The 14,240-nt window shown below is 28.3% G+C and overlaps 1 protein-coding gene across 1 annotated transcript in view; it reads left to right on the top strand.

Moving 5' to 3' along the window:
• The window catches only part of LOC123302380 (lysosomal membrane ascorbate-dependent ferrireductase CYB561A3-like), a 35,284-nt gene extending 21,438 nt beyond the window's left edge, over positions 1-13,846 (top strand). Inside the window, exons 4-5 of the mRNA XM_044885298.1 lie at positions 4,947-5,104; positions 13,647-13,846. Of these exons, the coding sequence (XP_044741233.1) occupies positions 4,947-5,104; positions 13,647-13,809 (321 nt within the window). The 3' untranslated portion in view covers positions 13,810-13,846. The remainder of the gene's footprint in view (positions 1-4,946; positions 5,105-13,646) is intronic.
• The last annotated feature ends 394 nt before the right edge of the window (positions 13,847-14,240 follow it).

The following is a 14,240-nucleotide window of genomic DNA, read 5'->3' on the forward strand; positions in this document are numbered from 1 at the left end:
TTTAGCTTATTCTTTACTTTAAATTTAGTAGGATGTTTAGGCATTAAGGTGTAGGTATTCGAATATTCAACAAAGAAAAATTTACTTACATTTGAAATATGAACACCAACCACATTGTTACGTTTAAATTCCAGATAATTCCAAAAAAGAATACCATAAATCTTCGATATGCCGTCGAAAATGGATTTAACCAGTTCCAATGTTGCTTCCAATCCAGTAAATTTTATTTTGTACTCTGGTTGATATTAAAAATTTATTTGGAGTGTAGATACGTCCCAAAGACTTAAGAGCCACTCGTAGAATTTACACAAATTTACGATGGACGCGATAATTTTCGAAATTAATTTTTTTCTCAAATTATCCTATCGGCTGCGCCATTAATATCTTGTAGACCAGATATTTAAATAAAAATTTATTTATTTAATTAAATTTACAATTTAATTTACACTTGTACAAAATTAAAGTAACAACAATTAAAAATAAATATTTTAATGAAACGAATTATTTAACAATCCGAACGTATGTCAAACGATTGTAATAATAAGTATTATTGAAACAAAGATATCCGAACCCGAACATACGTCAAAAAGTTTGGATACTAAGTATTATTTTACATTAGATAGTTTACTTTATATATGCTTTTAAAATACTGCTTAGTACTTAAGAGATGTATTTTAAAAGATCCTTTTTGTATATGATCCTTTGTACATCACTTTAGACCGTCCAGATGTTTTAACATTAATATTATTAAAGGTCAACTTTCTCGTTATATTTAAAGGACAGTTTTCTGAGAAATATTTGAGTATAGCAATATTTAAAATAAACTTTCTAAAATAACTCTTCTAATTTATGTTAACTAATAAACCTTTTCGTATTATGCACATGTTGCATTATATTTTGGTTTTAAGTAAAAAAAAATATAAGTAATAGGGAATATATAATTCGCGCGCGAATTATATAATCTCTAGTAGTTATATTTTTTTTAGACTTAAAACCATAATATAATGCAACATGTGCATGTTACGCATTTGTTTATTAGTTAACATAAATTAGAAGAGTTATTTTAGAAAGTTTATTTTAAATATTGCTATACTCAAATAGTTTCTCAGAAAACTGACCTTTAAATATTAAGAGAAATATCTTACAATAATGTTAATGTTAAAACATCTGGACGGTCTAAAGTGATGTACAAAAGATCATATACAAAAAGGATCTTTTTAAAACACACCCCTTAATTACTAAGCAGTATTTTAAAAGCATATATAAAGTAAACTATCTAATGTACAAAAATACTTAGTATCCAAACTTTTTGACGTATGTTCGGGTTCGGATAACTTTGTTTCAATAATACTTATTATTACAATCGTTTGACATATGTTCGGATTGTTAGATAATTTGTTTCATTAAAATATTTATTTTTAATTGTTGTTACTTAACATTTTGTACAAGTGTAAATTGAATTGTAAATTTAATTAAATAAATAAATTTTTATTTAAATATCTGGTCTACAAGATATTAATCGCGTTCTGTCTCTGAGACCTACTAACAAAAAAAATTATTTAAACATATAAAATATGAATATTAATAAATAAAAAAATTAATGTAGTTTTGAGAAACATGAATAAACAATAATCCGTGGTTTAAAAATTTTTTTCCCAATTTTTCCATTAGTTATGTAATTGTTAACTAACAATTTTTTCTATACAGAATGTTAACATAAAATCTCCGATAATTATTAAATTAAAACCCCAGAATTTTTTTCCCTCCGTGAAGTTATTCTTATTAGGCTTACAAATAAATTACAGTTTTTAAAATTTTGATTTTTCAATTTGTTATTAACATTTGAAAATTAACAAATAAAAAAAAGTAATGAAAAATAAATTTTTTTAAAAATTTTTTAATTGTTTTAATTTTTTATAGTTAAAAGCTACATAAAAATAATTTTTTCAAATTTTTTACAATTGTTGTTTAAAAAATTGTTATAAACAAATACATTGTTTATGAGTAAATCGAAATTTTTTTTTTGCAATATGTTCATTAACATAAATTATGATTTAAAAAAAAAAAAAAAAAAAAAAATTTGTTAAAACAATTTATTTGTTGCTTAAAAATGCGTTTGTTAATTAACAATCTTTTTTGCTACTAATTATTAATATTAAGAAATATTATTATTTTTTTAAAATTTTTTAATTGTTTTAATTTTTATAGTTAAAAGCTACATAAAAATATTTTTTTCAAATTTTTTACAATTGTTTTTTAAAAAATTGTTATAAACAAATACATTGTTTATGAGTAAAAAATTTGAAAAAATTATTTAAATTTTTTTAAAATCATAATTAGTGTTAATGAACATATTGCAAAAAAAAAAAAATTTCGATTTACTCATAAACAATGTATTTGTTTATAACAATTTTTTAAACAACAATTGTAAAAAATTTGAAAAAATTATTTTTATGTAGCTTTTAACTATAAAAAATTAAAACAATTAAAAAATTTAAAAAAAAAATTATTTTTCATTACTCTTTTTCATTTGTTAATTTTCAAATGTTAATAACAAATTGAAAAATCAAAATTTTAAAATTTAAAAAACGGTAATTTATTTGTAAGCCTAATAAGAATAACTTCATGGGGGGAAAAAAATTCTGGGGTTTTAATTTAATAATTATCGGAGATAATTATGTTAACATTCTGTATAGAAAAAATTGTTAGTTAACAATTACATAACTAATGGAAAAATTGGGAAAAAAGTTTTTAAACCACGGATTATTGTTTATTCATGTATCTCAAAACTACATTAATTTTTTTATTTATTAATATTCATATTTTATATGTTTAAATAATTTTTTTTGTTAGTAGGTCTCAGAGGCAGAACGCGCGCGAGAGCCAAACTTGCCGTATTTTGCGCTATTTTCAAGGCTCTGTAAAAATTATAAATATGGAGATACAATTTCGGCAGTTGGAATTTTATTTTAGGAAATTTCTTCATCTTTTTGGATCTTTTTTCAGATTTTGAAAATTTTCAATATTTTTTGAGTTATTCAAAAAAAACTGAGCCCCCTATTTTATTTTTTACTTAATTGTTTATAACTTTTGCAATTTTTTTCAGCGCCATTTCGGATTTTTCAGTAAACTTTCTACATAAAATTACGAATCGAAACACCTGTTTCGTAATTTTCGGAGAATATACAAAAAAGTTAGAAAAAATCGTAGATGTTAACTATACTACTACTGTCAGTTTACTATGCAAATTTTGCTTCAATTATGACATATGGCATAGTAATTTGGGGTGCTTCAGTAAATGCCTCAAAAATATTTAAAATTCAGAAAAGAGCAATTAGAATTATTTTTGACTTGAAAACAAGTGAAACGAAACAATTGACTAAGTTAATTGTTGAAATACCATGCATAGTCAGTGTTGTCACATACAAACATGTGACACATACATAACTGACAATCAAGTATAGTACATATGATAAAATTTCCGCCTAATGTTTCAAACAATGTTTCAAACAAAAGTTGTTTAATTTTTGATAAGGAACATTTGTTACATTTAAACTTTTGTTCTATCTCTAACGGTTTACAAGATGGGTCCTACGGACCCAAGATTCAATTGACCTATGATGCTCATTTACTCACAGACGGACGGACGGCCCGACGGACAATCGGAAATGAACTAATTAGGTGATTTTATGAACACCTATGACAAAAATTTTTTCGTAGCATCATTATTTTTAAGCGTTACAAACTTGGTTCTAAACTTAATATACTATGTATATTTCATATATACAAGGTATAAAAACTGAAAGTTGTAAAATATTCTTTCTTAACAACAGAATACTGACATTTCACTCTCATTATATTTTTTAAATCTACAAATTTTTTATCCAAAATAGAAATGTGTTCGAAATTAATATAAATCAGGGCAAAAAAAATACAAGGTATCTTGCAATTCTTTTTTATAGTAAAATCAGTAAAGGGTCAACCGTTAATGACATTATCAAAGTTAATAGAATGACTCCGATCAATGCAGTTCGTAGGTACCTGCAACAGCAGTGTTTCTATTCATTGGAGGAAGGACTAAAAAGTAATTTTTAAACTTAATACATGTATTAAGTAATTGTATGTATAATTTTTAATTTCTGACACTTTCCGTGTTGATCTTTAATCACCGGAATTCGATAATTTTATATCAATTGATTAATTAATTAATTTATTTTTTAATTAAATGACATTTACCGTGGAAATTTTTTTATACAACGGTAATCAATTTTTTTTCTTTTTTATTATATAACATGTACCGTGGAAATTTTTATATACCGGTATAAATATTTATAATAATACTGACACTTTCCGGTAGATTTTTTTTTATCACCTGAAAAAAAAATTTAATTAATATATTATTTTTTGTTTTAGGTAAACAAATTTCATATTTATTTTTTTTAGACATTCTTACTTTTACGGATGTCAGCTATCCTACTCGTAAGTTTTTTTTGGTTTTCCACGATGTTTAAGGTGAATAAATAGTCTACGAAAAGTCGGCCATCACCGCATTATCTTTTATTTTTTTTTTTTTTTACATGATTTTATTATTATTATTATTATTATAAATATTCATCGAATATTTAATTATAAAAATATTCAAACGATAATTTTTTTGGTTGAACAGAGAACTTTTTAATGAAACAGTTTTAAAAAAATGGGGTAACAGTATACTGGACACTAGACTGCGTTCCGTTTTAATCAATAACCAGTACAACTGACTAAAAAGGAACGGTTTCGCAGTATACTGAATAAATGTCATATCTTACAGTGGTCTCAGTGTATATCGGAACATACCCATAATCGATGTGGTTGCTTGAGAACTGCATTGAGAATTGATTTTGATTGTACCTATTGTAAATTGCAAGTCTAGAATTTCTTACATAAAAATGTAATTTTATTTGCAGTATGTTTCTGGATTTGTCACCTTTCTGTATCCTGGTCTACAACTTTCAGTTAAAGTTTTGTACATGCCAGTTCACGTATTCTTTGGATTAGCTGGATTTGTAATGGCTGTTGCAACTTGTATTATTGGATTGAATGAAAAGGCTTTCTTAAAATTATCGTAAGTCCATTTTTATTATAATAAAATTGTATATAATTGTAGGTAGTAAAGACCGTGGGACACAACGGGTTTTTTTAAATTATAAATACATCTTGAAACTTCCCGGGTTGGCTTCCTTTTGACGAATCTACCAAACTTTCCGCTACGGTTTTTTCGAAAAGGTTGCGTTTTCAAATAAGCATGATGACGTCATATTTGAGTTAAAGTCAAAGTTTGAGTTGAGTTAAAGAAAAACGCAGAGGGCCCGACAAAAATACTGACCGTGTATACCAAGTCGAACATGCCGTACAAAGTTCAATTTTGCTGAATTGTTTAATAATTATTAACGTTATCAAGTAGTCCTAGTGTCTGAAAAATTCCCTGCTACGTTTTGTTCAAAACGATAACTCAAATATAACGTCATTATGCTCATTTGAAAAAGTAACCTTTTAGAAAAATAAACCGTAGGAATGTTTGGTTAACTCTTCACAAGGAATGTATTCATCATTTAAAACAAGTGAAAACAAACAATTGACTGAGTTGATTGTTGAAATACCATGCATAGTCAGTGTTGATTTCTTTATCACATTACACATACAAACATGTGACACATACATAACTGATAATCAAGTATAGTACATATTATAAAATTTCCGCCTAATTGGCGCCCTCACGGGTAAACAGTGATGTTTACGAAAAAATGTTTCAAACAAAAGTTGTTTAATTTTTAATAAGGACCATTTTTTATATTTAAACTTTTGTTCTATCTCTAACGGTTTACAAGATGGGTCCTACGAACCCAAGACCCAATTGACCTATGTTGCTCATTTACGAAGTTGACCTCACTTTTTACGTCCTGAGTACGCTGTAAAAATTTCAGCTCGATATCTTTTTTCGTTTTTGAGTTATCGTGCCACAGACGGACGGACGGACAACCGGAAATGGACTAATTAGGTGATTTACTGAACACCTATGACAAAATTTTTTTCCTAGCATTATTATTTTTAAGCGTTACAAACTTGGGACTAAACTTAATATACTATGTATATTTCATATATACATGGTATAAAAACCATATTGTCCCTCGGTCTATAATTTTTTCTCAAAAACATAACTAGATTTTTTGTTCCACATTTTATTTTGGAAACATCACAACGAAAACTTGAACGTTTATAATTTTTATTATACCCTGTAGGCATTTCATGGAATTCAGACAATTCGTAAAAATATAATAAAATACTTCAGATTATAGAGACCATATAGTTCCTGTTTTTATCCAAATAATGCCTATATATTGCCAGTAAATTATGAGACTGAAAAAACACTAAAAAAAAAATTTGGAATTCCTGCTACCAGTAAAATCGGTCAAATAATCGCATCCAGAGCCCGCGGATCTAGCTATTTGGCTGCTCCGGGCAAAAATAATATTTGTCTCCCTTTACACCTATACCATACACAGGGTATATTTTTGAAGTTGTTTTTAAAACTCGATAAATAAATTTAATCGAGGGCAATGCTTCAAACAAAAATATTAGTTTCAAAGGGACATACCTTATACCGGTATCGAATTCGAGCTAAATTTTCAAGTTCAATTAAAACCTCACTCTGATTTATAACTGACAAACATTAGATGAACGCCTTAAATTAGTAAGTTGTTCTTTATAAATAGGCAAACATTTTTTGTTTGAACTTTTTTTTGTAAACTAAATAGTTTAGACAGTAATTGATAGTAAAAATCTAACTTTTTGTGCGTATGTTCATTCAATTTGAGCTAAAATGATCTTTATAGAAAAACGAACCACTTTTAATGGATTTATTGAAATTATTTCCAAGAGTGCCTAGATTTTACAGAAACAATTGTAGGAAATATAAATTTTGATACGAAAAAAACAATTTTTTGTAAAACGTTTCAGTCTGTTTTTGCCTAAACTGTACGGTTTGCGGAAAAATGCTTCTAATAAAAAGAGTTTCTTTTTTAATCAATAACAACTTTCTAATGTAAAGTGTTTACTATCTCTTAACAGTTATGGAGTAGAGTGAGCTTGATAACCTAGTTCCAGTTTAATGATCTGCGTAAAATGTTCGCCTACACACCCAACATTTTTTGCTTTAAGCTTTTTTATCAATAAAAGTTAACTTAAGTCAACATAAAAAAGATAACTTGCATAAGGGGTATATGTATTGTCTTGTCTTGTCTACATTTGCGCATACATACATTCCAAATCATAGATTCCAATTGTATTTTTTCAGTGTTTTATTTTATTTATAAATTATAATGAATTTTTCCATACAATCCCAGTTTTCGGAATAGCCCTGGTCTTGTTGAGCCCGAAATTATCGAGATTATTGTATATCATATTTTGAGAATTTGTTACACCACATTTTTGCCGCTCCGAGCGGTTGTCCGGTTTAACCCCCCCCCTGGATCGGGCCATGACGCTGAGCTATTACCAGCTTGAAATTGCTTGTCGACAGATTTGATCTATTTTTTTCACAAACTCAGAATAATGTTAGATGTGAAATCTCGAAGTTGGAGAATTTTTTGTCATTTAGTCAAGGATCAAAGCATGTAAAACTCAAACTGACGTCCCAACCATTTTTGACGATATTAAAAAATTCTCTCGATAGAAATGAAAAAAAAGTAGGAGAGTTGAAAAGAATGTTTTTATAAAAAGAATTAAATGTAACAAAATGTTCCTTAAAAAAACAATAAACGACTTTTGCTTGAACCATTTATTGTAAACATCACTGTTTACACGTAAGAATGCAAATTAAGCTAGAACAATGTATAGTATGTAGTATATAGGAATATCATTTATATGTGTGTGACACTCCAGTCGTACAAAAACAAACGATTGCTTCATCAACACTGTCCTTACATGGTATTTCAACCATTAAGATATTCAATTGTTTGTTTTCATTTTTATTTAAATTTCTTAAAAATAGCTATTTGATTCAACTATTATTAAATAAATTATTATTATAAATAATATGAGAAAAATTATATAACAGATTGGAAAAAAAATTATTGCTGATTTGATTAACTAGTGTGATATGATTTCGATACTGTTAATACAATACTGCTTTATTAAAATTTGTAATCGAGCCAGGGAAAAAATTTCACTTCCTTACGTTTCAAATTACTTAGATTTCCAAAACTCAAAAAGGTTTTCTTAGAGTTTCCACAAATTTTTTACAAGACTAAAAAAGTAAAAAGCCAAATAATCCATAAATCTTTTATTTATCCTGAAAAACTTTGATACCCGGATTACCGGTATAACACGTCGTATTTTCAATAGAAGTTTTTATATGTCAAAGGAATCATTTAAGGATATACGAGTACCAGGGCAATTTTTGGATAAAAGGTTTGATTTTTTTTTTTATACGAAGTTATACTATAAGTCTAAATCAATTCTGAAAATTTGAGGGGGGGGGAGAGGCTTACCCGATTATTTAAATAAATAAATGACTTCAAAAGTAGGCATGTTTAACATTGGTCTTATGGGTAAACGGTAAATGGATGATATGTTTTCATAAATTTTTCCAAAACTAGTCGATGAAAATTAAAAAAATACTATTTATATTAAAGTAATATATTATTATTTAAGAAATAATTGAAAAAAAACCATTGTGTCCGGCTAATTCAGGGTATATGGGCACGGTAGTGGGGACACAAATTTTAAAACATATATATTTTCAATTTTGATGATGAATTATGTTATAACTTGACAATATCAGACGTAATTTTCAAAATATCGAAAATTGAAAAGTATTTAGCTTTCGATATTTCGAAAATCAAGGCAGATATCCAAAAATTTTCTTCTTATATTTCGTCTACATTCATGTAGTTATGACAAAATTCATCATCAAAGTTGAAAATAAGGTACAAATAATTTCAAACCTAAGTCTAAAATTGGCTTGGCGCTCGTACTATCTTAAGAAAAGTTTGGGAGGCGAATTTGAGGGTTTTTACTTTATTCGACTACTCTAGTTTATTAAGGTAAATATTAGTGATGTGTCGACTAGCCGATTAGTCGGTTGTAAAAAGGCCAAGCCGATCACTGTTTCGAGGGTATACTGTAAGCTGCGTGGCGCTTCGTACACACCTTATCGCACGGATGTCGTAATTGTGTTTTGTTTACTACGCATTGTCCCTTGATAATTACTTTTGCACGGTTCAGAGAGGTGTTTTGTGTAAAAAAATTAAGTTGTCGTAAATTAACATTAGTTCTACTGGGAATTTATAATAAAATTATTAATAACAAGTAAAAACAAACAATTGACTGAGTTTACTTTTGAAATACCATGTATAGACAGTGCTGATTATTCTGTCACATTACACATACATACATGTCACACATATATAACTGATATACCCATTTATTACAGTCATACAATTTGCGCATTATTTGCGCTCTCACGGGTAAACAGTGATGTTTACGAAAAAATGTTTCAAACAAAACTTGAATATTTTTTACATTTAAACTTTTGTTCTATCTCTAACGGTTTACAAGATGTTTCCTACGGACCCAAGACCCAATTGACCTATGTTGTTCATTCAACGAACTCATACTCACTTTTTATACCATGTATATATGAAATATACATAGTATTATAAGTTTAGTCCCAAGTTTGTAACGCCTAAAAATATTGATGCTACAAAAAAAAATTGGTATAGGTGTTCATAAAATCACCTAATTAATCCATTTCCGGTTGTCCGTCCGTCCGTCCGTCCGTCCGTCTGTGGACACGATAACTCAAAAACGAAAAAATATATCGAGCTGAAATTTTTACAGCGTACTCAAGACGTAAAAAGTGAGGTCCAGTTCGTAAATGAGCATCATAGGTCAATTGGATCTTGGGTCCGTCTTGGACCCATCTTGTAAACCGTTAGAGATAGAACAAAAGTTTAAATGTAAAAAATGTTCCTTATCAAAAATTAAACAACTTTTGTTTGAAACATTTTTTCGTAAACATCACTGTTTACCCGTGAGGGCGACAATTAGGGCGGAAATTTTATAATATGTACTATACTTGATTATCAGTTATGTATGTGTCACATGTTGGTATATGTAATGTGATAAAGAAATCAACACTGACTATACATGGTATTTCAACAATTAACTCAGTCAATTGTTTGTTTTCACTTGTTACGTCCTGAGTATGCTATACAAATTTCAGCTTGATATATCTTTTCATTTTTGAATTATCACGGACAGACAGACAACCGAAAATGAACTAATTAGATGATTTTATGAACACCTATACACAAATTTTGTTCGCAGCATTAATATTTTAAAGCGTTACAAACTTGGGACTAAACTAAATATACTATGTATATTTCATATACATGGTATAATATGTATATTTCATATACATGGTATAAAAATGATTTTTTCTTAAATATTAATTGTTATTTTCAGTTAACATTTTTGTTTGTTTGTATAAATGGTTTAAACTTAAACTATTTTTTTATATAAAAAATTAAAAAAAAAAAAAAAAAAAACTTCTTGTTCCTGTAACATTGTTAAATCTTAGTTAAAAGTCTTAAAATTATGGCTATCGCATAAGAATTAATGCTTCATTACGGTAATTTATTCTCTAAATAACTTTTCAGACAAACTTTTTATACCATGCATACATGTAATATGCAAGGTATACTAAGTTTAGTCCCAAGTTTGTAACGCTTAAAAATATTGATGCTACGCATAAAATTATAGGTGTTCATAGAATCGGCTAATATTAGTCCATTTCCGGTTGTCCGTCCGTCCGTCCGTCTGTGGACACGATAACTCAAAAACGAAAAAATATATCGAGCTGAAATTTTTACAGCGTACTCAAGACGTAAAAAGTGAGGTCCAGTTCGTAAATGAGCATCACAGGTCAATTGGGTCTTGGGTCTGTAGGACCCATCTTGTAAACCGATAGAGATAGAACAAAAGTTTAAATGTAAAAAATGTTCCTTATAAAAAAAACAAGTTTTGTTTGAAACATTTTTTCGTAAACATCACTGTTTACCCGTTAGGACGTCCATTAAGCGGAAATTTTATGGTATGTACTTTACTTGAACATCAGTTATGTATGTGTCACATGTATGTATGTGTTATGGGATCAAGAAATCAACACTGACTATGCATGGTATTTCAACAATTAACTCAGTCATTTGTTTGTTTTCACTTGTTTTTAAATTTAGTTGTGACTTATTAACATGTCTAAGAACAATTTCTCAAAATTTTAAGTTAGGTTCAAGTGTCAACGAAGGACACACTTAGGCTATAGAACCCATTGTGATACCATTTATGTGTTTTACCACCTCTCCGCTGATAATATCATTTATCAGCTCCTCAATTTCAGAGGCTGAGTGCACCTCCTTCATGCATATACCAGGCACTACACCAGCCCATCACAACTATTAATTAAATTAATTTTGTTGCGACGGCGGGACGCAGACGGAATTGGTTACGCCTTAACCAACTGAGCTAATAGGGCGAATTTTAAGTTAATGGTGTTTCTTTTTCTGTAGCGTCTCACCTACCTTAAAATGATAGAGCTCAATTACAATGTCTATTTAATAATGTCAAAAAGATTCGAAAGTTTCGTGTATGTCTTTCTTTTTAACCAATCGGTGAGTAGGGAAAACAGGAAATATTACGAGCATGAACAACCGTATAAAATACCGACATCCAACCCAAAACGTAAAACTGTTCTACAATAAAAATGTCAATAAACAATTCACTTTTTATACCATGAATATATGAAATATACATAGTATATTAAGTTTAGTTCCAAGTTTGTAACGCTTAAAAATAATGATGCTAGGAAAAAAATTTTGTCATAGGTGTTCAGTAAATCACCTAATTAGTCCATTTCCGGTTGTCCGTCCGTCTGTGGCACGATAACTCAAAAACGAAAAAAGATATCGAGCTGAAATTTTTACAGCGTACTCAGGACGTAAAAAGTGAGGTCAAGTTCGTAAATGAGCATCATAGGTCAATCGGGTCTTGGGTCCGTAGGACTCATCTTGTAAACCGTTAGAGATAGAACAAAAGTTTAAATGTAAAAAATGTTCCTTATAAAAAAAAACAAGTTTTGTTTGAAACATTTTTTCGTAAACATCACTGTTTACCCGTGTGGGGGCCAATTAGGCGGAAATTTTATAGTATGCACTATACTTGAATATCAGTTATGTATGTGTTATGTAATAAAGAAATCAACACTGACTATGCATGGTATTTCAACAATTAACTCAGTCAATTGTTTGTTTTCACTTGTTTTTAAATTAATTCTTCCTATATATATACAGTGTGTCCCCGGATAAAGGTAACTATACTTGTAAATTTTCTTATTTTGCATTTAAAAAAAAATAAAAGTATGTAGGAATATTTAAAACTTCTAAATAATGTATAGGGTAGCCAATAATTGGGTATCACTATTTTTTTCTTTTTGGGTAAACTACCCTTCGTTTTTAAAAGTTGACAAAATGTTACTAAAAAAGTTACTCGAAATTAACAATTATGACTCTATACAAAATATCAAGAAGATCTTTCCAACTTTGACAATTCCATTCTTAAGGAATGTTTATCCGAGAAAATAAATTTTCTCTTTAATTTTCTAAACTAGTCCACAAAAAAGTACACTCTCGGATAGTAAATGATAATTTTTTTATATATATCTTTATACTGTGTGTTTAACTATGGTCATTTACACAGTTTATAAGATATATATTATATTAACTACACTATGAAGGTTAATTTAAAGTTTTTCTTGTAATTTTGTGGATTTTAGGAATTTAAGTAATTTCCATATGTTTTGTTCATTTCCTATAATTTCTTTGATATCTGATGGAAGGTCTGTATTTTTTTAAATTCCGTGGATGTGGTGTTATTTTTTTTATTGTTATCATTTAGGGAATAGTCTATTTTTATATTAAATTTAATCCAAGGTGGTATTCAGGGAAGTTTTTGGATCTGGTGGATGTTAGAAATTTCTTGCGGGCTGATTTGAAGATTTTATAAAATGGATTGTAGGGTGAGGGATATTGGCTTTAGGCATTTATCATGTTTTTCAAAAATGGTTTGATGCTATAATTAAAGTACACGGATTTTTATTCTTGATATATTGTATAGAGTCATAATTGTTAATTGCATGTAACTTTTCTTAGTATCATTTCGCCAACTTATAAAAAAGAAAGGTAGTTTACCAAAAATAAAAATTATGATTCCAAATTTTTGGCTACCCTGTACATTATTAAGAAGTTTTAAATATACCTACATACTTATCAGAATAAGCAAAACTTCTTATAAAGAATGACTTTTTTTCTTAAAATGAAAAATAAGGAAATTTACAAGTATAGTTACCCCTATCCGGGGACACTATATATATTTCCCTATACTTAATTTTAATTCCTCCTATATCTATTTTATTACCAAATATACATACAAAGCAAGAAGCCGGATAGTTGGCGCTTTTCGCCGACTACGAAAGTGGCTGGATAGTCGGCTTAACTGATAAGTCACCGACTAGTCGTAACATTCCTAGTAATAATATTTATTTTATGTTTTAGGGCAACGTATGGTGATTTACCTTCTGAAGGATTGCTGGTAAACTTCATTGGTACTATATTATTAATTTTCTCATTTTTTGTAATATACATAGTTACAAAATATGAATATAAAAGATTTGCAAAAGATGAAGATGGTAATTTATTGACTGGTCGTCAAGACTGAATTAAATATCGATCAATCTACAATAAAGAAAATATCAAATTTCATAGATAGACTTAAATGTTGTTATTTTTAAAAAATTTTTCTTATTTTTATTTTTTTAAATGTTCTTTATTTTTGTATTAATTTAACTCTTTTTTTTTAAGTTAATGCCAATTTGTTTTAAACAGAGAAACGGGGCCTTAATATTTATTTAACAAAATCTAGAGTGAATTTATTTTCAAATGAGAACGGCAGACGTTATTTTAGTTCTCTAAAATAATTATCTTCCAGGAACAAATAGTACTTTATTTAGAAACTCAATAAAATGAAAGTCCGGTTGCTAAGAAACAAGATGATAGAACACCAAAGGGTTCAGTTGGGGTGTTCTGAATCGAACTCTTTTGGTTCCAGCCAGGCCCGTGCACAGGAATTATACAAGGGAGGGGTTTACA

Source organism: Chrysoperla carnea, chromosome X (genome assembly GCF_905475395.1).
Source record: "Chrysoperla carnea chromosome X, inChrCarn1.1, whole genome shotgun sequence".
Lineage (NCBI taxonomy): Eukaryota > Metazoa > Arthropoda > Insecta > Neuroptera > Chrysopidae > Chrysoperla > Chrysoperla carnea.